At 36.5% G+C, this 27,740-nt stretch overlaps 1 protein-coding gene across 4 annotated transcripts in view; it reads right to left on the bottom strand.

Annotated features, from left to right (window-relative positions):
* The window catches only part of ptprq (protein tyrosine phosphatase receptor type Q), a 116,425-nt gene that overhangs the window by 19,795 nt on the left and 68,890 nt on the right, over positions 1-27,740 (bottom strand). The window contains exons 44-56 of one of the 4 annotated variants that reach the window (XM_062982668.1): positions 26,855-27,178; positions 20,191-20,312; positions 17,563-17,749; positions 16,701-16,945; positions 15,892-15,958; positions 15,053-15,211; positions 13,945-14,167; positions 11,969-12,042; positions 10,980-11,079; positions 9,789-9,917; positions 8,151-8,195; positions 1,176-1,202; positions 462-543 (exon numbers count right to left, since the gene is read on the bottom strand). In XM_062982668.1, coding sequence (XP_062838738.1) covers positions 462-543; positions 1,176-1,202; positions 8,151-8,195; positions 9,789-9,917; positions 10,980-11,079; positions 11,969-12,042; positions 13,945-14,167; positions 15,053-15,211; positions 15,892-15,958; positions 16,701-16,945; positions 17,563-17,749; positions 20,191-20,312; positions 26,855-27,178 — 1,784 coding nt within the window. The remainder of the gene's footprint in view (positions 1-461; positions 544-1,175; positions 1,203-8,150; positions 8,196-9,788; positions 9,918-10,979; positions 11,080-11,968; positions 12,043-13,944; positions 14,168-15,052; positions 15,212-15,891; positions 15,959-16,700; positions 16,946-17,562; positions 17,750-20,190; positions 20,313-26,854; positions 27,179-27,740) is intronic. The other 3 variants (XM_062982669.1, XM_062982670.1, XM_062982671.1) reach the window with 3 other exon arrangements.

The following is a 27,740-nucleotide window of genomic DNA, read 5'->3' as shown; positions in this document are numbered from 1 at the left end:
AATATGAATCAGCAATTACTTCCTTCCCACAAATCAAATACAAATGATCCTTTGGTAGAGATTATTAAGTCAATCTTTATTTTGACTAGTGATGGGAGGAAGATTACAACTTTCCTGGGATCCTCTTCCATCCTGAAACTTTCCAGGGATTACATACTCTCTCCCACCTCCTCATTGGAACCTCTTTACATTCTAGGAAACTTTAATATTAATATCAAACAGATCATCAATACTTTTTCTGCTGCCAAGGAAACATAAGATGATTGGTCTAGGAATAGTTCTGCTCTTATTGCAATAGGAAGACACCAGTACCCAAACAGGTGTAATGTTACTTTCCAAACCATCAAGCTGGTAATTGGGTATTGATGATCAAGGGCCCTGCCTGCTTAAAATGGACATGAAATGTGACACATGAAACAAATGAAGGTCTTGCAATGTTGTGACAACTGCTGGTAACATACCGAAAATTCCTCCTGAAACTTTAGGTTGTTGTTTGCACAGAGCTCTTCAACATGTTGAAGGAAACATTTCTTGCTGATAGGCCTAGACATAAGGGAGAACATATTATCAGAAAAGAAGAATGATTTTAAAAGAACTGTTTAACCATTAGAACGTTACAGTGTTGTTATCCTGATTGTTCACAAGATGAAAGTAAACATAATCATATGCAGAGTTTACAAAAGGGAGTCATTTGTGTTTGGAATTGTTTTGAAGATACAGTATCTATTTTCTCATTTTAAAACTCCCATAATTTTCACTGATATAACACAACTGCTGTCTACAAACTGCACTCTTTTGATATTTATGTATGTTTGTAAAGTCACCTTTCAGCTTCAAGCACATAATGCTTCTTTTGTCACACAGAAATCATTTTATACAATGCAGGGCTTTAGATATATAAAATACTGCAGTGACTTCATTCCCATAATGACATGGTTTTTAACCCCCAAGGAGTTAAATATCCCTGTATTACTTGCCAAGCTAAAACACAGACATGCAGGCTTCACCCCAGAGAGAGAGAAAGCATTTCTCCAGTTACCATGCAATTAGTCATGCTTTTATGATTTATGCACAGCTTGGAGCTTTTTCTAATAAATATACAAAAAGGAACCACACATTGCGAATCAGCAAACTAGCAGTTGTATAGACACAATGTAAAAATCAACAGAACTTACTTGATGGATTTTCTATAACTAAGTAACCTGCAACAAAGATTGTGTTCAAAGAGTTAAGCTTTGAGTCAAGCAACACTTTGAATTCCAGTTAAGTTCTAGATATAACAGAGAGAAAATGAAGGAGTCAATAATACATTCAGTATTTCCAAAGGGTTAGTTCTAAAATTTATTTTTTCCTGTTGAGCCAGTGTTAAAAATATGTTAAAGGTTGTTTTCTTATCTAGAAGATCCTAGCACTCTGAAATATCATTTGATTTGTATATTTATATATTTTATAGTGCATAATCAATGAAAGTTGAATGGAATAGATTAAAAACAAAAAGAAAAAGAGTATGCAAGATTTGAGGCCAAAATAAACTAAAGAAACTAGATCCCACCTGATCTTGGAAACTAAGCAGAGTCAACACTGGTTAGCATTTAGGCCCCATCTATACTGCCACATATTGTGGCACAGGAAATGGGTTAGCCTGGGGCATCCAAACAACTCACCAGACGAATATGTTTCAATCTGGAATAAACCTGATTTGTCAGGTTTCATCCAGTTTTAAAAGATACCTCAGAACACCCAGACCTTCTCTGTCTGTCTCCACAGTCATCCTAGAAGGACCCTCAGATAGAAGACTGAAAATGAATACCAGGTGCTGTAGAGTATAGTTCAAAGGCAGGAACTGGCAAAACTATTTCTGAGCGTTTTTGCCTAAGACAACCCTGTGGAAATCATGAGGCTGCCATATCTCATCAGGTGACTTGAAGGCAGACATACACACACATGCAAGATTAGTCTTTTCAAATACTTTTGCAAATGCTTGGACATACCAGGCACAGAAATTCCACGTGTCAAGGAAAGTCTTATTTTGGCTTGAGATATCACAAGTAGATCTCTCATATACTAAGCTTTTCAAAGCATATGCTAAGTGTTGATACACCGGCAGTCACTGCGTTACGAACATCCAACTTACAAACAACTCATAGTTAGAATAGGGCCGAGTCAACAGGAAGTGAGAGAAATTTGCCCCTTGGAAGGGAAATTCACTCCTGGAAGAGTTACAGTGGGGAAAAGGTGTCTTAACGGAATCTTTCTCACCAATCCTTGTTTCCACAACAAGCCAAATATTTCAAAATCCAATTATCACAGGGTCAGAAAGTGAGGTGAAATCTTCTGAACAGGCGCACAGACAGTAAAGCAAACAACACAGGGGTGTAAACCTTTCCCTATGCTTCCATGGAAGTACACTTAAAATTTACTTTTTTCAACTCACATACAAATTCAACTTAAGAGCAAACCTACAGAACCTCTCTTGTTATTAACTCAGGGACTGCCTGTATCTATGTTTCGTGTATATATGCATATGTTTGTTTCTCTGAACCAGTATCTGTGCTTAGCATCTCAGATCATCAGTGACCAATATCCTGTGATCAGGAATGTGGTTTTACATTTAATTACTTATGGTAATGCTGTTCAGGTTTCAGATGCTCTCCTGAACATATATCTCCTTCTAGTCAATTTTCATCACAGACATGATTAATTTCAGGCACTGAGTGATTATCCAAGAAGCCAATGGAATGACTGTACATTGCCTAAAGAAAGGCTGCCTGCTGAATTCAACATAGTAAATTACACTTCCTTGAACTATTTTTATATGGGATTTAGGTCTTACCATATGAAGCTAGGTTTGCCTAGTGAAAAGTATTACAAAGTTTCTGTATCTTTACAAAAGTTGGAATTTCATTAGTTGTTGAAGCTGGACTACTCAAATCTATGCTGGAAAATGAAACTGTAGTAGAAATAATATTAATAGCATTCACAAGCTATTTCCATATGTAACAGAATACAGAAGCATGGGAGAAACAGCGAGTTGCAGCAAAGAGTACATTTCATTGAGTTGGTTAATATACTCTGAGGTTTGATTCAAAGGTAAAACCAAAGCTTCTGAATCACCTCTTAATGATTCAGTACCTTGGATAGGTCTTTTACAGTTTGGATATGGAAGAGATTTGCCATCCCACTGGCAGAGGAGACATCAGCTGTTACTACTTCCAGCCATTTCATTAAATATTCCAATTATTCAAGGAACTATTAAAAATGCTGAACATCTTATGGATCACTCTTTTGAAACCTGGAATAAAACCTACAATTCACTTCTGACATGGAAGCAATCAGCTGCTCCCAGACTGTGTAATAATGAATGACAATTAAAGAAAATTTGGTAGTGTTCCATTATCTGGGCAGACACCAAAAGGGGATCTAGACAGAGAATAGTCTATTTTATTGGGGGGTTGAAGGAGGAAAACCATTTTCCCCATTTTTTCTGGCTCTTTCCCCCCGCCCCCTTTCCCATGTCATAAATAATGGTTGTTTTGATTATCGCAACATACATAGGAGGAATAACAGGAACACAGGAGAAGTGGTTTAACTCCTTCAACCCTCTTCCCCCCTCCTGTAAAATGGACTACCCATCTCTCTCTAGGCCCCTTGTGACCTCAGCGAGGATAATGAAACAGTACTGAAAATTTCACAATTTTTATATTTTTATTTCAATAGAAAACTTTAGGAATTTCAGTTATTATAGCTAACTTCAAAGTTCAGTTTCTAAAGTTTCAGTTCTAGAGAATAGATTGCTAAGGAATGCAGCTAAGATACGTTTCTTTCATTTACATAATGCAATTTGATGCAATGAAGTCTACTTATAATGCAAAAAAGGTGCCTTTGAAGGGAGAGAAGGAGATACTTTCAAGGGTGCCATTGCTGAATAAAAATCCTGAAATGCTTTTAAAATATGAAGAAAGAATGATAGATACATTTAACATTGTGTTATATTGATTGTTTAGCTCAGGCTCAAGGCAGTAGCAAGTTGCTGAAATATTGTCCATGAACAATGTACCTCTAACCAAAAAATCTCAGGAGACCTAAGATATTTAGAAACAATAGTTTCCGAAGAGCAATATGGTACTATTAAGCAAATAGTAATGTGATCTGGAAATAAACATAACAAGTTTTAAGCTGAGAAGCTAATTTTTAACAGAACTATTGTTCAAAGAAATATTGCATTTTCTTAGAAGTAGACATCAGTGGATTAAATCTTTTTTTTTTAAAGAAACAGAGAAAAAACATACATCATTGGAAGTAATCCAATTTGTGTTTAGAGTACTTCTAAATTATGGTTATTAGTGTCATTTAACAATTCAGGTGGTAAAAGTCTGGCCATATCTTCTAGCAGTGCCAGCTGGATAACCAACTAACGGGGCAACCGTCTGCAGTGATAGTCAGTGTGATGCGCCAGATGCAGTACAGTCACATCAACCTGTCAAAACCACAAAGGCTTTTTCAGGAATGCCCAAAACAAACCCATGTGGAAATGACATGCAAAGTGGACCCTACAAATTCATGGGACAAATGCTAGGAAGAGGAAGGAGGAAGAGGAGGAGAAGCAGAAGAGGAGTGTCATTTAACATTTCAGATATCTAAAGGAGAAACTGTAGTTTTGAAGAGTTTTATCTTGTGCTTTGTGGAACTGTATGTGTGAAATATTAAACCTAAACAGTTCGGGACCCGCTTATCTCCATAATCACCTCCTCCACTATGAACCTGCACGGGCCCTAAGATTCTCCAGGGATGTCCTCCTCTCGCTTCCATCTCTGTCTCAAGTGTGGTTGGTGGGGACGGGAGAGAGCGCTTTCTCAGTGGTAGCCCTCCGGTTCTGGAACTCGCTCCCCAGGGAGATCAGACTGGCTCCTTCATTGTCCATCTTCCATTGGAATTTAAAAACATGGATGTTCTGGTGTGCTTTTGAGTGAGGAAGCCACCAGTCATTTACAACTTGCTCTGCACTTTATCATTGCCCCATTTTATAGTGTTTCAACGTCTGCTCGTCCTTCCCTTTTATGGACCTTGCTCAGAGTTCTTTTTGCACTGATCACCCCTCCCATACACAGCAATTGTTGCCTTGGTTTTTAGCTTATTATGTTATGTTGTTTTATGCTATGTTGTTTTACTATGTTTTAATTCATGGATTGTATGTTAACTTATGTTTTGGTTGGTTGTTTTCTTATGTAAGCTGCCCTGAGTCCCTTCGGGCAGATGGAGGCATGGTACAAGAATAAATTTATATTATTATTATTATTAATGTAATTTTTACAACTGCTTATTTAATTCAAGTTAATTGTCTCATTTTTTTTAAAGAACCTAATTATTAATGTTGGCAATGGTGACTGGAGCTCCTATTGTCACGGAAAGAATTAGTTTACTTGCTGGATCAGTCATGTGAAATCATTGGGAATTTGATCTTCTTCAACAGAAACCATAGAAATGAATATGTAGGCTAAAGGCTTAACTCATAAGCACCACAGGCACTTGCTAGGAATAGCCAAGGAAACAATTTTGAACAAGTTAATTGAAATGTTCATAGGTTTTATCCTTCAGGGATAATATGGAACAATCAGTCCTTATGAAAAGCCCTTATACAAAGACAGATATTTAATCCAGCCACTAGGCTAAAACTCAATAACAGATAGACTATTTAATAATGCTCTAATACCTTTTTGCACAGGGACAACATATTTTACTATTTATCTTATGAGACTTGAAGCACTTTTATGAGTTCGTCTTCCTTGAAGTCAAAAGAATCATTAAAAATTGGAAAATAGTGTCAGGCATTATGAAAATAACACTGCATTTGCACAGACCTGATGTATATGACTTTTAGTCATCTGTGCTGGTGAAATGAAACATTTGTATCTGCAAGTGTATTCTACAATTGCTACTCTGTAATCATTGAGGATCTAGAGAACTTTATTCATAAAGCACTTCTCAACACTCGGCTGTAATATTTCACATGTAAAGAAATCAATATGCATTTAGTGCAGTGGTTCTTAGCCTGTGGGTCCCTGGATATTTTGGCCTACAACTCCCAGAAATCCCAGAAAAGTTTACCACCTGTTAGGTTTTCTGGGAGTTGAAGGCCAAAACATCTGGGGACTCACAGGTTGAGAACCACTGATTTAGTACATCACCCATTACAGTCAGTAAACTATGGAATACTGTTGTGTAGCTATCACAAACTGTCTTATAGTGCTGATGGTATTACTTGTGTTGAGCAACACCACTAATTTATGAGTGTGCTTTTTTAAAAAGCCTTATAAATGTTTCTTTAAAGCACACACTGAGAAGCTGAAGAGCTAACCTTGAAAACAGAAAATTATTTGTTACAGAAAGCATAGCAAGAAATGTGCTATTAACTGAACAATCACTCTATCATAAAATACCTGTAGATCACTTTTCTCATCATGCAGGAAAAATTACTCATTACACAGGTTGGCCATTGAAAAATGGGAGACCCATAATGAATTTTCCACCCCTTCTTCCAATACAGGAATAGGCAAAGTGTAGCCTTTTTTTGTCATTTCCAACACTCCTTGGTACTCCCCAGAATTTTTGAAAATTGACATCATGGTTTGCCATAGAGATCTGACATCAAACCACAAAATGCATTGCAATCATTGAGAAAATGCAGTGTAACCAGTACCATCATTACTGCTGCTTGATAATAACATATCAAGGTCTTATTAACAAAATGATAAATTAAATGTAATATTTACTCAATCCCCTTAACTAATGAAGGGGATTTTCTTTTTTAAAACAATACTAAGAAAGTTCATTATAATTGAGGCTTCCTGTTTTGAATTAGCAACAATGAGGAGAAGCTGGGTGACAGGTGCTTCTCCCCATAGGATAGGGCCTGGGGTAAGGCAGACAATGTAGGACATGAGATGATGGGTTCTCAATCCCCCCCTCCCCACCGGGCATCATCGGATTTGCCATGATCTGTGGCAATTCCAGTGGCACATAGTCAAAACAATGGGTCACCACTATCCATTATTTCAGGTGTCAGTAGGGGGTCTTGGGGTATATCTGCCATGGATATGAGGGCTGTACTGTATGTAATGAATTTATTAAGGGTGGATGGTGGGCTATTTTAGATCACCAATAACTGAATATTTCTCTCTTTTTTCATAATTATGGCAAAACAATACATTTGTATTTATCAAAAGATGTACTTTTGTTCTAGTAGCAAAGTCCCACCCCACATGTTAATGGCAGTATTTCATATTCTCATTATATTCAACTGAAACATTTATCAAAGAAAATTGAAGTATACAAAATTGAATCTTGATTGTCACAAAACACTGTAGTATTTGAAATACACAGCATTTACACTGGATTTTTTTTCATTTTTTTTGCATTACCAGAATTAACCAAATTAACTTCATGATCATTTTTCTACCAAGCTGAAATTCAGCAGTCATTTCACAGGAAGTGAGGTGTTGAAAATCTTTAAAACAAATTATGCTGAGTTTGATTCAAACTGTTTCTAAGTGGACTTCTGTAAATCCATAATTCTGAGAACCTTTCTAGATTACCTTTTCAAACTATAAATACACAGTGGTTGCTCTGTTTTTGCATGGTTGCCAAGTGTGTTTATGATGGACTGCTATCAAAGACTGCTCAAAAGAAAAAGTACCAAGCACCAGGAATGCTTCCTCTTCTCCCATATATCCAATCATTGTGTGAATATTTTTCTTTATTTTTAATAGTAAATTTTGTCCTATATTGGACACACATCTCTAATCTATGTCTGTGTTGTTAAAGCTTCAGATTGGTTTTCTACTAACGGTAGAACTGCTGATCAACCATCACTGTGTAGAACATGATGCTTGTGATGTTGGACTGGGCATATGCTAATATAATACTACTGATAACATATCAATTTTCTTGCCATCTGGAGAGACCCTGCATTGCCTCTGATGATATGAAAACAAATGTCACAGTACAAATATCATCATCTAGTACTAAAAGGCTCCTAAGGCACTAAGAAAAAACATTTATTTCAGATATAGGTAAACAGAGAATAGTATCACACAAACAAACACAGCACATTAGAAACCATACATGGTCTGTTCAGCCATGCAGCAACTTACTGGATAACAAATATCTCCTTCCGTCTAAAGAAAAAGGAGGAATATCTGGAAACAAAATCCATTCATCATTAAATATTCAGAAAGAGACCAGAATTTTAATTCAGATTAATCTTCTTAATGGAAACACATTGTACATAAATACCTTGATATAAGATATAAAAACTTATATTTAAAAGTTGAATGGGTTACAAGGCTTTTTTCCATTTGTCTTCTGTAGTGAATATTTGTATTATTATCATCAGCAATTTATTAGTCATGGCACATTAGCAAAGGCAATGTTTTGTGTTTCTATTCTGTAGGTAATCCTCATGTAATCCTCATTTAAATTCTAAAATGCTCAGAAACCTGGGGCGCTTCCACACAGTAGAAAAGTCTGTTTCGACCCGGGTTTTAAAAAACCTGGTTTGGGGTGGACTGTAGTCCACACACCAGCCGCAATGCTGGAATACTGATCAACAGCTGAGATTTATAGTTTGTAGCACTAAGGTTTCTTTAGTAAAATTACATAGGGCACCAGTTAGTTGTGTTTCAGCTGATTCATGTATTAAATTAAGTAAATACTCTCTCAGACATTGAAATATATCTGGTCAATATAGCTGGTTAATCAAGTGAACTGTTTTTCTACAAGCAGTGATGGGCTCAGAAGACTCCCTAGACAGTTATCCTAGTACCTCCATGGTCTACAAATTGGTTCAACTGAAGACGTGTATTTAAATTCATTTAGTCCTATGAAGTCGCTTTAGGGACTAAAGTCATGTTTTCCAAATGTCTCTTTGCTTACATGCTAAGCACTCGGTAACCTGCGTCCTGTTCTACACCTTCTTCTCTTCTTGCTCTATTTCCCAACTTTTTGTCTTCAGAAAAATCCTGACAATTCTAAGATGTAGCCTTGTTAGTCTGAAATATGAGTGTGCAAGGGGATCTTGAAGTACCTTACAGAACAACTGAGGGAAAATGTTGATAGTATAAGCTTTTATATATTGATCTTAAACTCAAGAAGTAGACTTAGTCTACAAAACCTCATGATACCAACTTTGTTCAATCAGTTAGTCCCTTAAGGTCTAGCTAAGGTCAAATAACTTAGGCAGACAAACTAGCTGGTCCATAATCTTTCATTGAATATCATTGTTTATAGCTAGTGGAACTCAGCTAGTGAACACAAAACTCCCTTGTTCAAACCCAACTATCTCTCCATTACACCACACTAACTCTAATGCTGATAGAGAGTTGAAAAGTATTCAGATAGCATAGAGTAGGATGCTACTTAACTGCTGAGTCAAAATGAACACAATAACCTGCATTTAGAGTATTTGGACTTACTGCATATTAATTCTTTTGAAAATCCATCTTAGTTTCAGTATTATTCGAAAGGATTAAATATGCAATTTAAAAACATGTAGCAAATATTTTAGGCTGGATTATTTAATTATTTATATTTTGGCCTTGTTTCAAATAGGGGGAAAGCAAATGATTGTCTGAATTTCTGAGAGAAGTGTCTGCAGTTCACCCTTTGAAAGAAGATCGTGGTGACCTGTGTAAATAAGAAAACCACAAACACTCCAAAACAAGTAAAAGGTCACTATAGGGTCATAGCGGCAGACCTCCAGAACTACTGTTTTGCCTGGGGAGTATGCTTACCGTGTAAATCTTTCATCCTTCATTTCCAGGTCTGCCACTGTGATCAACTGATCTAGTTTGAATTTAGTGTCAATAATTTCTGCATCCCGTGGAGAGTATGTGCCCCCTTCTTTTTGCTTTTGACGAATTCTAAGCCAAAGGAAATCAAATAAGAATATAAGAATATAATTCAGGAGTTACAAATATTAAATATTTGTAACTCCTGAATTGGTACAGAAACAGCAAAAAATAAGATTAAAAAGACAAAATCTAGAAGTGACAGTATGTAACCAACAATTCTATTGAAATGACGAGGCTTTTCTCTTGTCATTATTGCAAAGATTAAAGTACAAAAGTACATATATATTTGTATACAAAACACAGAAAATTATGTTTCAAATAAAATTCAATGGTATAATAGCAAATTAAATAAATTATCAGATACTCGTAGAGTATTTTCCAAAGAAACAAAAGACTAGGTAATGATGTTTATACTTTCTGAGTATAATGGCTTTTGGCTTTTTTCTAATATCAGTCTTTTATGACACTGAGCTGAATTTTCAGTACAGTCTTGAAGTCTTCTTCCAGATGTCCTGTATTCACTTCCCTAGGGAATCAGGCACATGCATATGATTTTCTTTGGCTTATAATAATCATTAATGGACTCTCTCACTGTTTAGGAGGTTTCTTCTGTGTGTGTGTGTGTGGGGGGGGTGTAATTGTGAATTGAGCCGTGTTGAACGTGATTTGGATCATGGAGCACAATCTGGTTTGCAGATGGGACTTAGTTCAATCTTCTACCTAGAAACTGACCTTCATCATGACTAGCAGAAAGCTGAGGCATAAACTTACCATTCAACAAGCAAAAATCATAAACAAGTGGATGAGATGCTTCCGGTAAGAAGTAAAATATGACTTTCTATCCCTAGTGAGTGGTGTTCTAGTTCTACAAAATTACCATAAAACATGAATAAATGGTGTGACTTCTTTTGTCTGCTTCTTCCTTGACATACTAGGTTGCAATAATGGATAATTGTTTCTCAAAAAACTCAGTGAGAAATATGCTACTTGGATTAGATCTCTGTCTCCTTATTTTTAACTCAGTATGATAATGCAATCTTAGATAATGCAACTAGGGGGAATCTAATTGATTCTAATGAATGGCCAATGCACTCACTTGAGCTTTCTAATTTAGCTGAAACAAATACATACCTTGCAAAAGCATAAATTGCAGCCACTAGAAGAATTATGGACAATATACACAAAGTAACCGCAAGGATTATTTCTACAGCTCTTTCAGACAGCCCATCACCTGTAATACGAAGTGGCCATTACTGGGACTGAAACATAGTTTAAAGATAAACAAAATATCCGAACCCTAAATTGTATGGTGTATTTTTTGCAAACATATTCCCTGCTGAAGTGATTGTGCTAAACTTTCCAAAAGCTAAATTTCACAACATTTAGCAGACTAAAAGTACAAAATGAAATGATCACCATGTATGATTATTAGTTTTCGTAATACAGCTATCACATTGCTAAATATGTGCTGTAATTATGTCTCTGTGAAGTTTGCAAATGGCATGTGGCAAAGCACAGCTGCTCAAGTAGACATGACTTACAAATCGCGTTGCTGCATACTTTTAGTTCTTCATATGCTGCACTGGAATACTTCCAGTATTGAAACAGACACATAGCTGGTATCTTTGCATTGCAGCTAGGTCTGGATGATAACCATCACAGATGAAACATACTATCATAGATCCACTAGGACTGCCTCCTTTGCCCTTCTGAAGAACCCTTTCTCCATTACATTTTGGAAAGTGTTCCTCCAACATCTCTAATAGCAGAGCAATGGTAGGATGTCAGAACTACAATCAGTTAATTATATAGCATTGGGAGAATTACTTGAGTAATTCTAAACATTGCAAGAAGACAGAAGAAGTACATGTGACTTCATTTAGCAAGTAACTTACACATTCAGCTGTCAAAATTCTACTGTACCATCTAAAGAAAAACGTCTGCAGGGTATACCTGCAAGCTGTCACAAGGTGCTGTAAATGAGAAAGCTGATGAAGCCCTGTACCTACATTTTCCTTCTGTTTGCACACAAAAGAAAATTTCAGAAATGCAGCTTCAGGTTTTGTGTGTGTGTCTCTCCCTCTCATGAATAAATGTTAGTAGTAACACATTCCATTTACCTAAAGTTTTGATGGGGTCAGAGTAGTCTGAATCTGTAAACTGGCCTTTGATATTTGTAGCTCTGAATTTAAATCTGTAAAAGAAAAGACAGAAATTAAAGAACAGTGAAGCAGACTGGTGATGCATCTAGCAAAGGATCCATATTGTAGCTAAAAGCAGGCAAAACCAGGAAAAATGAAATTAAGGAATTTAAGAATTACAGAACACAACTCTTGTGCTCACAGGACCAGTAGCCACTTTTTCTCCTACCAGCATCCCCCCAGCCCCAAAATATCTCTAGGCATTTTCTAGAGTGACTCAATGATATGCTTCCACTGGAAGTTTATTTATATTTACTATACTTCTACCCCCCTCTTCTACCCCCAAAAAGGACTCAGAGCGGCTTACAGATTGGCCACTTTAGTGTCACATTGCAAAAACACAGTACATAATACATCATATTAAACAATAAACAGATAAAACATATAAATAAATAAATAAATAAATCTGGTAAAACTGATAAAAACATTGCCCTAAACCCGTGGTCATCATTAATGCTGCTGCATTTGTGTCAGTTCCATATTGCACTATTGCCCTATTCCCTGAACACCTGGTTCCATAGCCAGGACTTAACATTTTCCTGAAAACCAGGAGGGAGGAGGCTAATCTAATATAATTGGAGAGGGAGTTCCATAGCCAAGGGGCCACCACCGAGAAGGCCCTATCTCTCGTCCTCACCAGTCACACTTGTTAAGGGGATGAGACTGAGAGCAGGAAGAGATACATTCGGATAGGTAAGTGGGGCTGGAGCTGTTTACGGCTTTATAGGCTAAAGCCAGCACTTTGAATTGTGCTCGATAGCAGACTGGCAGCCAGTGGAGCTGACATAACAGGGGGTTGTATGCTCCCAGTGCGTCACTCTGGTGAGTAATCTGTCTGCTGTCTGTTGGACTACTTGGAGCTTTCGGTCTTCAAAGGCAACACCACATAGAAGTTGAACATAGAGTTGTATTGAAAGATGTTCTTTCTAGTCATTTTCTAGACCTCCAGCATGATTATATGATATGATTCTACTGGAGATTCATAGAGGTCCCATCTACACTGACCATTCAATGAAATTCTAAAATGCTTTCAAATTGCAGTAGCCAGACAAGAAACCCCTGAAAAAGCACATGAAAGAAAGCCCTTAATGTGCACCAGTGTTCTTTGGTTTTTGTATTCACCATCTAGATCTCAAACTGGTTCAAGGATTTCCTATTTAATAATCCACATAGCAAAACCACTTTCTTCAAAAACGGTTTGAAACATTAAATGGTCACTGTATACCTATGTGACATTCTCTAGGTCTTGCAGCATGGTTCTATTGAATGCTTCTTCTGAAAGTCATTTATATCAATAGTGTTCACTATTATCTCGGGTTTCCCATTTCCATGGTAAGTCTAGGAATGTATCCCGCACAGATACAGATATTGTATTGTAGGCATCATGTATGAGCTAGTTATATGTATTTATATGTATTGATTCATTTCTCTAAAATGGTATAAAATAAATCTCCTAAAACCAATGTCTGGTTTGTAAATCAAAATTATAGCCTTAGAAAAATAATCTGATGTGCTTGTCATACTTGTCTAACAGACTGGACCATAAGATCTGTTTGTGTTAGTTCTAATACTGGAATTAATTTGAGTTCATATAATATGAGCAAGGTTTTACTACTACCATTTCATTAATATCTTTGGGTTTTGCACAAAGCACTTAAAGGTACAGTAGCTGGGCAGCTTCAGACATCCTTAAAGAAAACAGATTTTATGGACCCCTTTCAGACCACTACCAAAATATCCTTGGGTGTCTATTTTTCCCTTAATTTTGTTGAACTTAAGATAATATTTTATTGTTTTTTTTCTTAAACGGGCAGGAAAATATAGACCCTGATGCATGCACACACAAACTCCTAATTATCTACTATGCAGACAGAAGACACTTGTCAAACACTTACAAATACTGCTTTCTTGCCTTTAGAGGGCCATTACAATATTGTTCTTCACTTCCTGGTATCATACATGTACTATCAGCCCCTATTACATATACATCTTCTTTGCTGCTCAGTCCTTCATTTCCATCTACACATGGAGGGTTTGGAAAGCCTTCATTGACAAAATAGGGCCTTGGCTTCTTGAAGTAGGCATCATACCACTTGGTTACATTGCCATCATGCTGAACTGAAAAAAGAAAGAAAGAAAGAAATATGTATTATAGTCTGAAACAAAATAAAATTGAATAGTTAACTCTACAAATACATTCTACTGGACTCCAATGGTAGGGAACAGAGTGTGACGGTTCCTTCTGCTGCTCCATGATTTCACCTGTTGTACCTCACTTTACCACTGACTGTCTGATAAGGTCCTTAGTGTCATCTGTGGCTTTGAATATGTATTGAACTATGATAATTTACATGCCTTAAGAAACAAAATACACTATGACACCCATATCTGCAAAGGATATTTTCCTGGATTTTTCATGGATATACAAAACCAAAGCAAGTTCTATAGAACTGAAGAATCTCTGCCCCAACAATATCAATGAAAGACCTAGAAAATGCCTAGAGAAGAAATATTTTGTCAGACATGGATAAAAGAAATTGCAAATTTCAGTTCCACAGATATGGGCGTTGTAATATATGCATAGGTAAGAATAACTCAAAAGAAATCCAAGTATGCAAAGAATTCAAAGAGAACAAAAAGTAGGAATTGAAGATTATACTTTATTTACTTATTTAGCTACTTTAGTACTCTGTAGGCTTACCATGTAGGGTGCCTATTCTTATAAAGTGGTTTACACTAGAAATATATACAGAAGAATTAGAGATCTTTTGGCTCATGATCTTTGTGCAGGGTTAAATGACTGTTTTCCAGAGGGTTTCTGTGTTAGTCTGTTGTAGCCATTAAGGCTCTTTATAGTTTAAATTAGTATTACAGCTGACAAGCTTCTCCAAAAATATTAAGTCAGCACAATGAAATGTGTAGGGAAATCAAAGAGAATAAAAAGTAGAACCCTCAAAAGCAATGAAGATGGCACATTTAATTTAACAACACAGATTTGCATACCTCCTACTTCTGCAACTAGAATTTGGATTTTTTTTATTGGTCCATGATCATCACTATAATAACAAATTGGCATACGAATAGTAATTGTCGTTGAAGTCACAAGTAGGGCTCCACTGGTATCATAAACTGGCATTGGCTTCCTACTAGGTCTTGGTGGTTCTGTTTATGATAGATAAATGGTACAATGCTATTCTGTTAAATCCAACAATTGCAGTACTTTTCCAGTTACTTTAAAGTAAATTTTCAAATACCCATAATATTATTCAAATAGCCCACCTACATAAGGCCCTGAACACCATAACAGAAAATCAGAACTGCCATATTAGCACCCATAGGCATCATGATCCAAGTGCTTCCTTCCATCTCTTTTTCTATGAACATTGTAAGTAATGGCCCATAAAATGATTCAAATTGTGCAAACAGTTCTGCTGTAAACATTACAAGTAATGTCATGAGTAAGTGACAAAGATCGGAACCTCATTCAAATTATGTGCACCTCATACCAGCTAGTGTATCATGTTATTGCTAGAACAGATTAAAATACATTTCAGTATGATGATAATGATGACTTGGAAATAAGTTCCACCAGATTCCAGCCTTTGTACAGCTGGCCAATTAACTAATCAACTGAATGATATTGCTACTTTTCCAGAAGTTAACATAATTTAGCTTTGTAGCTGAATACAATGTAAGATTAGGCTGGGAAAAACGGCATATTTAGAGTACGCCAGAATATGACGCTCCTAAAATATGGAAAAGCAAATGAAACAAAGTTTACATTATATTTCTACAGCCATTCTGTTTCATATTAAAATTGCAAAACCATGGTATGACCCTACCTTTAATGTCTGTTGTGATTTTCAGTTGGATCTTTGGCCCTGCACCAGCACCATTGAGTGCATACACCTAAATATAATTAAAACATTTGATTGCACTTTGGCTTGTTAAACATAAGCATATAAGACTTAAAGGGACTATTGCAAATGTTTCATTGTATCTGTATACATACCCTTACACACATACACACAATATTTAGAGGTTATATCGGTAGGCAATTTTAGAGTATTAGTCTATTGCAGTGGTTCTCAACCTGGGGTCCCCAGATGTTTTTGGCCTTCAACTCCCAGAAATCCTAACAGCTGGTATACTGGCTGGGATTTCTGGGAGTTGTAGGCCAAAAACATCTGAGGACCGCAGCTTGAGAACCACTGGTCTATTGCATCTGAAATCTTCAGGCAGTATTGTAATATACAGTAGATATCTATTGGGGCTTAGTTCCAGGATCCCCCGTAGATGCCAAAATCCATGGATGCCCATTCTGTTATATATAATGGCATAGTAAAATAGATTTTATATATATATTAAAAAATCCCATTATATGTAATGGCATTGTAAAATGGCATCCCCCCCACACACACACACAAAGAGTGGCAAACAAACAAATGTAGAAGAGAACTTCAGGATTTGTGAAATGATGGGAAGCTACAGCAAGGAATGTCTACACATCAGCATAGTGCTTGGTGCACAAGAAAATCAAGTTTAGCTTCTTCTTTTTTTAAAGCCATAATATTTGCAGAACCCCTAGATACAGAGTGAAAATTGTACTTATTAATTAACATTAAAGAAAAAGATACAGTATTCAACTTACACTGATATTATATGTATAGCCTCCTTTTAGTCCTTCTATTAGAGCAGTAACTGACTTGTTTGTTCTGTCGATAACACTTAGATTATAGATTTGGAAGACAGTTGGGTCATCTTCTTTGTAGACCATCGCTTGATATACTTGAATATTTCCACTGAGTTCCGATGGTGGTACAAATGTCACCTGAAATTTTGTTACTTCATTGGGTATCCTCTGAAATGTTACGTTACTAAGTGGGTCTCTGGGTACTGGAAGAAATGTCGATAATTGATACTTTACTCAATTTTAATCAATCTATCAGAGATAAGATAATTTCCCATTGAGTTGCCATAAGTAAGAAATTACTTCAAGGCAATAAAACAAGAACATCATTTTATAGATCACTTCTAATCCACATTGTGACTTTTAGGGCCATGCCTGAGAAGGTAGCTTAAAAGAGCTGAATAAGATTTAAAAGAGAACCAGTGTGGTGTAGAGTTTGAGTAGTGGAATATCACTCCAGAAGATCTGGATCTGAACCCATGACTTCAGCAGAAACTCATCGGATAACCTTGGCCAAACATTTTCTCAGCTTTAGAACAAGGCAACAGCAAATATCCTCTGGTTAAGCATTGCCAGGAAAACACTATGATAGGGTTGTCACAAATCACAGTTGACTTGACAGCATATACCAGTAACTCTCTCTCTCTCTCTCTCTCTCTCTCTCTCTCTCTCTCTCTCTCTCTCTATATATATATATATATATATATATATATATATATATATATATATATCTACACACACACACACATATATATACATGCACACAGACACACACACACACACACACACACACACACACACACACACACACACACAGTCTTACCTGCTTCAGATGTGGAAACAATAACTGCAGAGCTAGGCTTGCCTTCATTATGTGCAGCATGTATATCTCCTGTAAATGCAGTGACCACTACAGAATATCTTGTAAATGCCATTAAACCGGAAATAGCAAGGGTTGTTTCTTCCTCATTTGTTTTGACAAATGAGGCTTTGTAATCCTCTGTATCCACCTGTATAAAACAACAACATAGTTAAGGTGGAAGTAAAATTTATTAAAACTGAAGTATGATAGCATGAGTGTTATGACAGAGAATAAGCCAGGTAAGCAAAAAAAAAAAAAAGTTCTATCTTGAGATTTTTGATAAAAAGCAATACAAACAAAACTTAACTACAAGTATTGATGTTTTAAAAAATAAGTAATATATTTTCCTCCAATTCTCAAATATTTAGAAGACCCTCAACTTCAATGAGCCACAATTACAGATTTATATGACATTTCTTCAGTATCTTTGAATCTTTTGGGGGGCTTTTTCTTGCTCCTACCACTAACACAGACCCATGTGATGAGGATACGAGAGGGGGGCCTTTGCAGTGGTCACTCCCTTGCTGCCCCTCCACTTGCTCTCTTTTCTTTGTGAGATAAAGACTTTTCTAATTAAACAGGAATATGTTTAATTGGTTTAAGAGAATCTTTTTATAGCGTATGTGTGTGCATTCTTGTCTTTATTATTATGTTTTTAAATGATTGTATTTTTAAAAAAATAATTGATGTTTTAATATATTCTGCTTGATTGTATTCAACTTTTCAATTATCAAGGATATAGATTTATGTTTTGGCATTGTTAGAAGCACCTTGGGTTTCATGGCAAGAGAAAGGTGGGATAATAATTAAATAAATCAAAAAAAGATTTTTTAAAAACTGCCTTAACACTTTTTGAAAATGTATGATAATAACCTCAATAAAGTACTGTTGTAGAATACAGCTTTCTCATGAAGTAGTAGAACAGTTTCCCAAGAGTGCTACAAAATTGTATTCCAGGATTTTCACTACAGCCAGATTGATATTTTTATTGGAGCGTAAACATCTATAGTCTTCTCTATATAGAGTTAACACCTGTAGCTGCAGATCATGTCGACATTATTTCTTAAAATAAAATCTTCTAGGAGTGAGGCATTTACTCTATCTCTTCTCAATACTGCTTCAAGGTTCTAAAGACTGTTAGGTTAAATTTAAATACTGAGATTTAAATACAATGCAGTCCAATAAATATCTGTGTTGAGTACATCTCACTGAATTCAGTGAGAATTTGAATACTCCCAAATAAATGTTCATAGAAGCACAATCTTAATCTTGTTTGAATCAGTGAGCTAAAACTGGCTTATTTTGGCTATTGACTGAGAAGTTTATCAGTCATTGTATATTTTATACAACCCCAGGGGATGAAACCCCCCGCGGAAGACAGTAATATAACATATAAACTTGCATTATCTTTAATCATCATCATCATCATCAAAAATGCATTTAGTCCTTTAAAAATGTTTGAAGTTAAATAGTTCAGGACAATAAGATTCACTAACTTGCAATAATGTATGGCTAAACCAGAAACATGTTAAGTGAGGACAGAAAATTGTCTTTGAATTTCACCTCTATGGTGTAAATCTTTGTCTTGATATATACAGAGGTATCACCAGACTTATTTGACATTGCTCTTTTTTTTTTTTACAACAAACACACAATTTTCTTCTCTAGCCTATCGCTGTTTAGATTTCTGATGCACATTGTAATGTTTCCTTCAGAACTGAATACGAACAAACTGCTTCTGCTCAAGAAAAGGGCTTTTTAAGTAGATATAATTAATCAAAATAAAAAGCAGTTCTATGGATACCATGGACTGCCCAAAATGTGTCCTAGATCAAACCAAGCCTAGGGACCAAAATGACAAAAACATTTATTGTATTTGGTCATATCATGAGGTAACATGATTGATTAGAAAAGATTGAAATACATGGTAAAGTGAGAAGCAATAGGAAATTGGTGGAAAAACTCAACCAAGGAAGCTACAGCCTTGTCTGCAGGGTATGAGAAGGGCAGTTGATGATAGAATGTCTTGGTGGACTCAAACCACCTCATCACACATGGAAAAATCAGCATCCTTGCATACTGACAGAACACTTCCTCCTCAAAGCCCACCAGATGCCATCACATCACATCAGGAAATTTCTGGTGGGGCTCTGCTGCCCCATTTATTCACCACATTGCATTGCGAATCCCCCCCAGTGCCCCATGGAATAAGACCTCAATGTGATGAGGTCCTTATTCTTAGGATCCTCGTGAATCAAAATGATTTGAAGGAAATAAACAACAATTGTGATGGCTAGGCAAAGCTTCTGTCACTGAAAATCAAACACATTTGTTCTAAAAAATTTGTACAGGCTAGCTGATGTCCTTAGACTGTCCCATTGATGCAGTGACTTAATAGTGATCTGAGGCTTGATTTACACTGCCATATAATCCAGATTAGCAACATAGATAATCGACATTATCTACTTTGTAGTGGATTATCTGAGTCTACACTGCCATATAATCCAGTTCAAAGCAGATAATCTGGATTTTATATGGCAGTGTAGAAAGGGCCTAGGACTCAAAGAATCAAAAACTGAAATGACTTACTGAGGTAATGTCAATAAGGTAGAATGTCGGTCCAGTTAAGACGAGAGGTTCATTCCAGCTAATATTAATACTATAAGGAGATGTAACTACCACGGTTACATTTTCAGGGGGAGCATCTGGAGCTGTAGGGGAAAAAAAATTATAAACATCAAGAATTATACTTAGTTCAGAGAAAATGACTTCATTTGGAGAATTCCAATTAGAAAAACCAATTCTCACATTTTTATCCTAGTCTAACATTACTTACTAGCTGGTTCAAGCCATATGTATAGAATAGTCAAAAGTATAGGAATCTTTATATGCGGATATTTTGTTACTGCATGTGTTAATTTTAATTGTGACTGAAAACATAGAAGCTATGTGCATGAAAATAGTCTATATGCAGAGACACCCCAAGCCATTTTGGTGCCTAGTTCCCATATTAAGTTGCAAAGCCAAGTTATTCTGGGACATGTGACAGAAGATAGGACAGGAACCTCTCTCATGTCTGGCAGTAAAAATACAATACTAACAAAGTAAATAACTAACAATTTCCTGTTCTTTCAAGACATCTAAATTTGGCATCTGCCCCACCTTGCCCTTGGCTAGGCGGAAGGAAAACACAGTGTGGATTGGCTGGGCAGACTGCAGCAGCTGGATACATTTAGACTTTTTACAGGGGATTTGTGTAAGTCCAGCAGAAGATCTCAGAGTCCTCCCCACTTCCTTTCCCCCAATACATTCCATACTGTGGTAGAGTGAAAACTCCTTGAGTAAAACTCAGCAAGGGCTGGATGTGCAACTACGTCTTTTCTTCAAAGATGGAGTAGGGACATAGGAAAAGCTTTTGGTTTTGGGAGTATTTTAGATTCTGGATTCCTGGAAAAAGAAGACTCAACCTATACTATATGAATAACACTGGCCAACACACATTTTCCTGTCTCAAATGTTAGATCTGTTTCTGGGCATATTTGACCTGCTGATTCCAAAAAGGGCACCAGTTTCCCCCTACCACCTCTAGTTTTTGAGATACAGAGTATATGCTATCAACCTGTCTTCATCCATTTGCCATCAGAAAATCATGGTAAGCATATCTGAGAAACTAGAGCTGATGCTATCCAATGCAATATTTTGAATCAGCGCTCCAAACAACCCCAGGCACAAGCCTAAAAACCAAGACACCTGATTTTTTTTGTTGGCCTGTGTAATGTATGTGTGTATACACACACTCCCAAGTTACAAGCACCTGACTTACAAACAACTCATAGTTCCAAAAAGGAGTGAGACAACAGGAAGTGAGAGAAATCTGAGTTATCATGGGGAAAAGGTGTCTCCACTGAAACTTTCTCACCAGCTCTTGTTTTCACAAGAATTTTTTTTCAAAATCAAATTATCACAAGGACAGCATGAGTCAAGATCTTTTGAACAGGGGCACAGACAGCAAAACAAACACCATGGGAGTGTTAAACTTTCCCTATGCAAACCAAAGCATTTTTATATATTCACATACACATACACACACACATTTGGCTGGAGGTACACTTTAAAAATGTACCTGTTCTGACTTACATACAAATTCAACTTAAGAACAAACCTACATAACCTATCTTGTTCGTAACGTCAGTAAAAATGATTTCAAAATTGTTTTACATCATTTCATATTGCTATAAATTGCTACATGGCTTTGAATGGTTCTGGTGTGTGTGTCTTGCTCTGAGATCATTTGACAAAAGATGAGATGAAAAGATTTTAATCAATAAAGACATTTATTCCTGTTTCATGGCTGAAAAAGCTTACTATATTTTAGACTCTGTATAACAATCTCCCTTTTGTGAGGTATGTTCCAGACCTGTCAGATTGTTCACAATGTCCTTTGAGACCATGACAGTACTTGTTTTTACTAAATGCATGCCACAGTCCATTGAGGCAACTGGTCATATATATGCAAATTGCCCATGCACCTAACTCTGGCTGAACCAGCTTTTGAGAGTAAAGGTAAGGTTTCCCTTGACATTAAGTCTAGTTGTGTCTGACTCTGTGGGTTGGTGCTCATCTCCATTTCTAAGCCAAGGAGCCGGTGTTGTCTGCAGGCCAGCATGACTGCATGGAGCGCCGTTACCTTCCCGCAGAAGTGGTACCTAATGATCTACTCACATTTGCATGTTTTTGAACTCCTAGGTTGGCAGAAGCTGGGAGTTAATAGCGGGAGCTCACTTCGCTCCTGGATTCGAACCGCCAACCTTCGGTCAGCAAGTTCAGCAGCTCCTGCTTTTGAGAACCTATTTGCAAATACAAGTTTTGGGAACTGCAGCTGCAACTGAGTAGCTAATCTGAATTTGTCATGTGGCTGCCAGCATTATGCGACCAGTTCAGACTCTGGAAATCTCAAAATAAATAGTGGTTGAATTAAAGGTATAGCCACCATGGGCTCAAAGGGATGTACATCTGGACACTTCTATATAAGTGCCTTCAGAATCATAGTAATTAATGCTTTTCAAAGTCTTTGCTAGTAATGTCAAAACAAGCTTTTTCTGTCTTTCATCATAGCTGAAAAATGTTCACCAAGCAATAGCATAATTGGTATAACTAAAGTAAGACTTAAAATTGGGAATCTATTAGCTTCAGTCTTGGAGCCTTATGACAAACATCTTACAAAAGCAAAATTTGTGCCAATGAGTAACTGTCATATGCTGATTTAAGATTGTTTGTGAAATGAGTCTAGCCAGTAATGGGGCGAGATATCACCATACCCTTTTCTCTTATAAATCACAGCAATTTACTCAGTAGGAATGACCTGGTCTTATTCACTCATTCCCCTATAATCCAATCACTTCCTCTCATGAGCACTTTTCTCCTGGTTTTCACAATAATGCATTTTCTGTAACTAATAACCATCATTTCCTGATTATCATGCTTCTATGCTTGCACAGGAATGTGGGTCTTATGGAGGTCAGGGTCATTTTTTCCCATCCATCTGTGTCCTGATGCTAAAAAAGCAGTTAAGTTTGTTAGCTGGATGGTACGTCTGGATAGCTTATCATTTTACAGAGCAGGTCTTCAAAAAGTAAGGCTGACCCTCTGATGCTTGAACACATCCTATGATTCAGGCTTCATTCACTTCATGGCAACATATTTTGGAAAGGGCAGTTTTTAAAAGATAAAACTATGCATTATCACATTTTAAAAGCATTTTAAATACTTTTTTACAGCCATTTGGATGATTGGGGGGAGGCATTCAGGTTTATTAATGAAATAACTCTGTCCAGCTCTACAATATTTTCCAGAGGAACAATTACTAAAATGAAATTGTAATTTCTATTCCATTGCTGCAAAATCTCTGAAAAATCAGGGACAGAAGCAATGGGGTATTCTTTCTTCTGATCTTTAATCTAACAGAAGTCTGCCTGGTGAAGTAGAGGCACGTGACACAATGAGAGTGAATAAATTATTTCTCACAGCTTATTTGTAATGGAATCTGCTTTTCACATTAATATACTTTTTGGGGGAATTTTGTAGATGATGTTATTATTTGAACTCAAAACTACTGTCTTGCAAAACACCGTAGTAGAAATATAGATAGAATGAAGACAGCAACAGTATAAAAACGCATACAGTAATTGGGACAGAGAAAATTTGAACTTTTCCCTTCTATTGAGCCTCTTTCTTCTTATCATTGCATGGCATCTTTCACTATGCTTGTTGTGTGCTTAAAATCAATTGAGAGTCAACAGGGACAAACTAAATTGATTTGTATTTTAGTTGTGGTTGTCTGCCTTCAAGTTGTTTATGACTTATAGCAAACCTGAGGTGAAGCTATCACAGAGTTTTCTTGGCAAGGATTGTTCAGATCTTTGCTTTCCTCTGGGGCTCAGAGAGTGTGACTTGCCCAAGATGATCCCGTAGGTTTCTATGGCTGAATGGGGATTCAAACTCTGGTCTCCAGAGTCGTAGTCCAATGCCCAAACAACTACATCATGGTGACTTCATTGCCATATTTAATGTTACTTATTAAGATGAATAGTGGAGCACAGCAAGAAAGTCTTTTTATACTTTTCCAAATGAAACATTTAATGATAAGCACAACAGCAATTGTGCACCTGCTGAATTAGTAAGAGAACATGAATGTGCATTTTGACCCCAACTCAACAGCACCCGTTCTCCCTATATTTTGACTAGAGTCATGCTCTGAGTAACTAGTCTGTATCTGCAGAGAAATTGAGAGAAGTCCAACAAGCAGGTGAACATGTGTAGACCAGGAATAGAGTTAGCAGGAACATAGTAAACCCTCCCTGGAGTTATTTTGTTTACATTCTTAGCTTTTTTTTTTCATGTCAGGAGCGACTTGAGAAACTGCAAGTCACTACTGGTGTGAGCCCCGATGGCTCAATGGGCTAAACCCTTGGGCCGGCAGGACTGTTGACTTGAAGATTGGGTTGATGACCTGAAGGCTGCCGGTTCAAATGCAGGGAGTGCACGGATGGGCTCCCTCTGTCAGCTCCAGCTCCCCATGCGGGGAAATGAAAGAAGCCTCCCACAAGGATGGTAAAACATCAAAACATCCGGGCGCCCCCTGGGCAATGTCCTTATAGATGACCAATTCTCTCGCACTAGAAGTGATATTTTTAGCTGAACTAATGGTGCTCCATGCAGTCATGCCAGCCACATGACCTTGGAGGTGTCTACGGACAACGCCGGCTCTTCGGCTTAGAAATGGAGATGAGCACCAATCCCCAAAGTCAGTCACAATTGGACTTAACGTCAGGGGAAACCTTTACCTTTACTTAATGTTCTTTCATTCATATACTTATACACTGGAAGAAACAATCCAGAAAACCTATACATAAGTTTACTGATTGTGTGTCCCTGCATGGCAGGCTGGACTGGATGGCTGTTGTGGTATCTTTCAGCTCTATGACTATAAGTCTGAAGTTACTGTATTTTAAAAATTTAAAGCAATCGGAATGGGGAAACGTCACACAACTGCAGCTAAATATTAGTCTACTAGTTACATTAGACCCAGTAAACCCATACAATTTACTCAGGTCTCATTGATTTAGCCAATCTACTCTACTTGAGACTAACTGGATTTAGGCATTGTTTTCAGCACTAACAGGAAAGGTTGGCAAAGACTATGTGATTTTAATCTTATATTAAAAGCAGATATTTAGCAGAAAAAGCAGTTACATCACTTTATGTCAAGAAAAGTTAGCTGCTGAATTCCTTTTATTCCATTTCTGACTTCAGTATTCTGAAAAACCAGATGGAATTGAAGAAAAAACCACTATGTTTATAACTGCATGAAAGATAATTTCAACATGGATTGCTTTTCTCGCCATGTTATGAAAAGTAGCAGCTGTCAACATTTCTTCTCTTATTGTGAAACAAATGTATGGTTTAATATTATGGCAACGACATAGTTGGGTTCTTTATAAAGCAGATCCCATTGCAAAGTGGAGCTATATAATTTATCAGCAGGGCAATAACAGTACCATCAAACTATTTTATGAGACAGAAAGACAGTTCCTAGGAGGATAATCTATAAAACAGAAGGCTGAGTACTCTATCTGTCTAGCTGTGGGAGTAAAAATATCACTGGTGAGATAGCTACACATGTTCTTATTATTACAAATGTGTAAAAACATGTCAATGAATTCAGAAACACAGTTTTAAAATTGCCTATTGTTATAGAATTAAACTGATCTCTAAAGGCATTTTTGCCACTTAAATTATGCACCATAGAATCTAAAAAACTTTTTTTTTCAAAATCTCTAACATTCAAAAAGCTATGTCAAGGCTTGGTGCTTCTAGAAGTTTTGGAACCTATATACTACAATGAAGGAGAACAGAGAGGTTCTGATGCTAATAACAGCAAATTGCTGTAGCCAACTGTGACTTAATTGTTTAAAACATTTCTATATAAAGTTCCTAATCTAACTGAAGTTTTACTTGAAACAGCAAATGCAAATAAATTTTTACTCTAGCTAATTTTAAAGAATTTCCACAGTCTGAAACATTCTAGATTAGCAACTGGCTTTGATGATTAGGACAAAAAGCAACTACTAAGATCCACAAGTGAGAAAATTTGCCTAGAAATGCCATCTACTAATGCTTTTCTGGTATACAGGGTGTTTGAAAAAGAACTCACTATTCACCATTTAATTTAAATGGTGAATAGGGAGTTCTTTTTCAAACACCCTGTATTTCTCAGAATTGGGGAAAATATGCTTATTTTAAAAGTTTGAAGTCCTAACTATATTAAGCTTATGCAGGACTAAGAAGTAATGTTACACTTGTTGATCTTGTTAATACTTTTAAAGTATTAGATAATATTATATTATAATATTATGCTATGTTTATGTGCATACACACACACACTATATTCTGTATATTTTGTTATAAGCATCCTTTATTTTGCTAATGTCCAAACTGAAGTGTTAAACAGAAATTCAGGGCAATACTATTTGGCTGTTTTTTTATTTATTCCTCTTTAGTGACAATGTATATATTGTAGTTAACTCCTATACCTTATTTTCCCCACCCCATTCTATAAACAGTTTTAATAGGTTTCCTATTTAACAAATACAAGGTAATCATATAATCACTTGTTTGCAGTCTAAATTCGCCTCGGTATTTTTAATTTGATATCGATATAAAATTATAAAGTATAATAGTCATTTTTACTTACATCCAGGAAGAGTCTGTGTAGAAATCCAAGGTGTGGAGCCCCCATATCCAGCGTTTGTACTTGCAGAAATTTTAAATCTATACCATCTGAATTTTTTCAGATCATAAACTGTTTCCTCTGTAAGATCATCAATAAGGTCTGAATATTGCACCTTCTCATATTCAATGCATTCAGCTTCCCAGTTGTCACAATGGATTGAGCGCAATTGTGTAGTAATCCTGTAGTTTTGAAAGTACCCAAAGATACTAGCTGGGGTTCTCCATCTCAAGGTCACACTTGTGGATTGCACGCTTGAAAATGCTATCTCTCTGGGAGGACTGGGAACTTAAAAAACAAAAAGGACAAAAATCATTCATTCACCTGACTTTACAATAGCCAGGAGTTTGAGTTAATTGCTGAAAACAAGATGCTAAATAAGGCTGTGCTGGAAAGAGATATGCTCACATGATTACATCTGACCTTTTTCATTGTCCCTCTCCATATACTTGTATCAATCATAATTTGCCCATTTTGATATACAGTGGCATATGTCTCTCTTAATAACATCTATAGCTAGAACAAATAGTGAGCAAAGCAAAGAAGGAAGCTGCTGACTATTTGTCATTGGAGTCTAGGGAATACTGAGTTCAGGTTTGGGATATATCAATTCTTTTGGCTGCATCAAGTTCTCTTTGTGTTGTAAGAAAAGTACAATTACCGTTGTTCTGTGAAGGAACAGATTTCAGCAGGGGACTCAGTTATTTTTGACCTGATTATATGGGGAAAACCTTTACCTTTACTTATATTTAATGCTCTTATTAACTGGAAATTTTTGATAGAACTTTAAAATCTCATATTTTCACACTAACCCTCTTGTAAATTGAACTCTTGTCATCTCAAGCAGTTC

This window comes from Anolis carolinensis, chromosome 5 (genome assembly GCF_035594765.1).
Source record: "Anolis carolinensis isolate JA03-04 chromosome 5, rAnoCar3.1.pri, whole genome shotgun sequence".
In the NCBI taxonomy this organism is placed as follows: Eukaryota; Metazoa; Chordata; class Lepidosauria; order Squamata; family Dactyloidae; genus Anolis; species Anolis carolinensis.
This window is presented reverse-complemented; position numbering and strand designations above follow the sequence as displayed.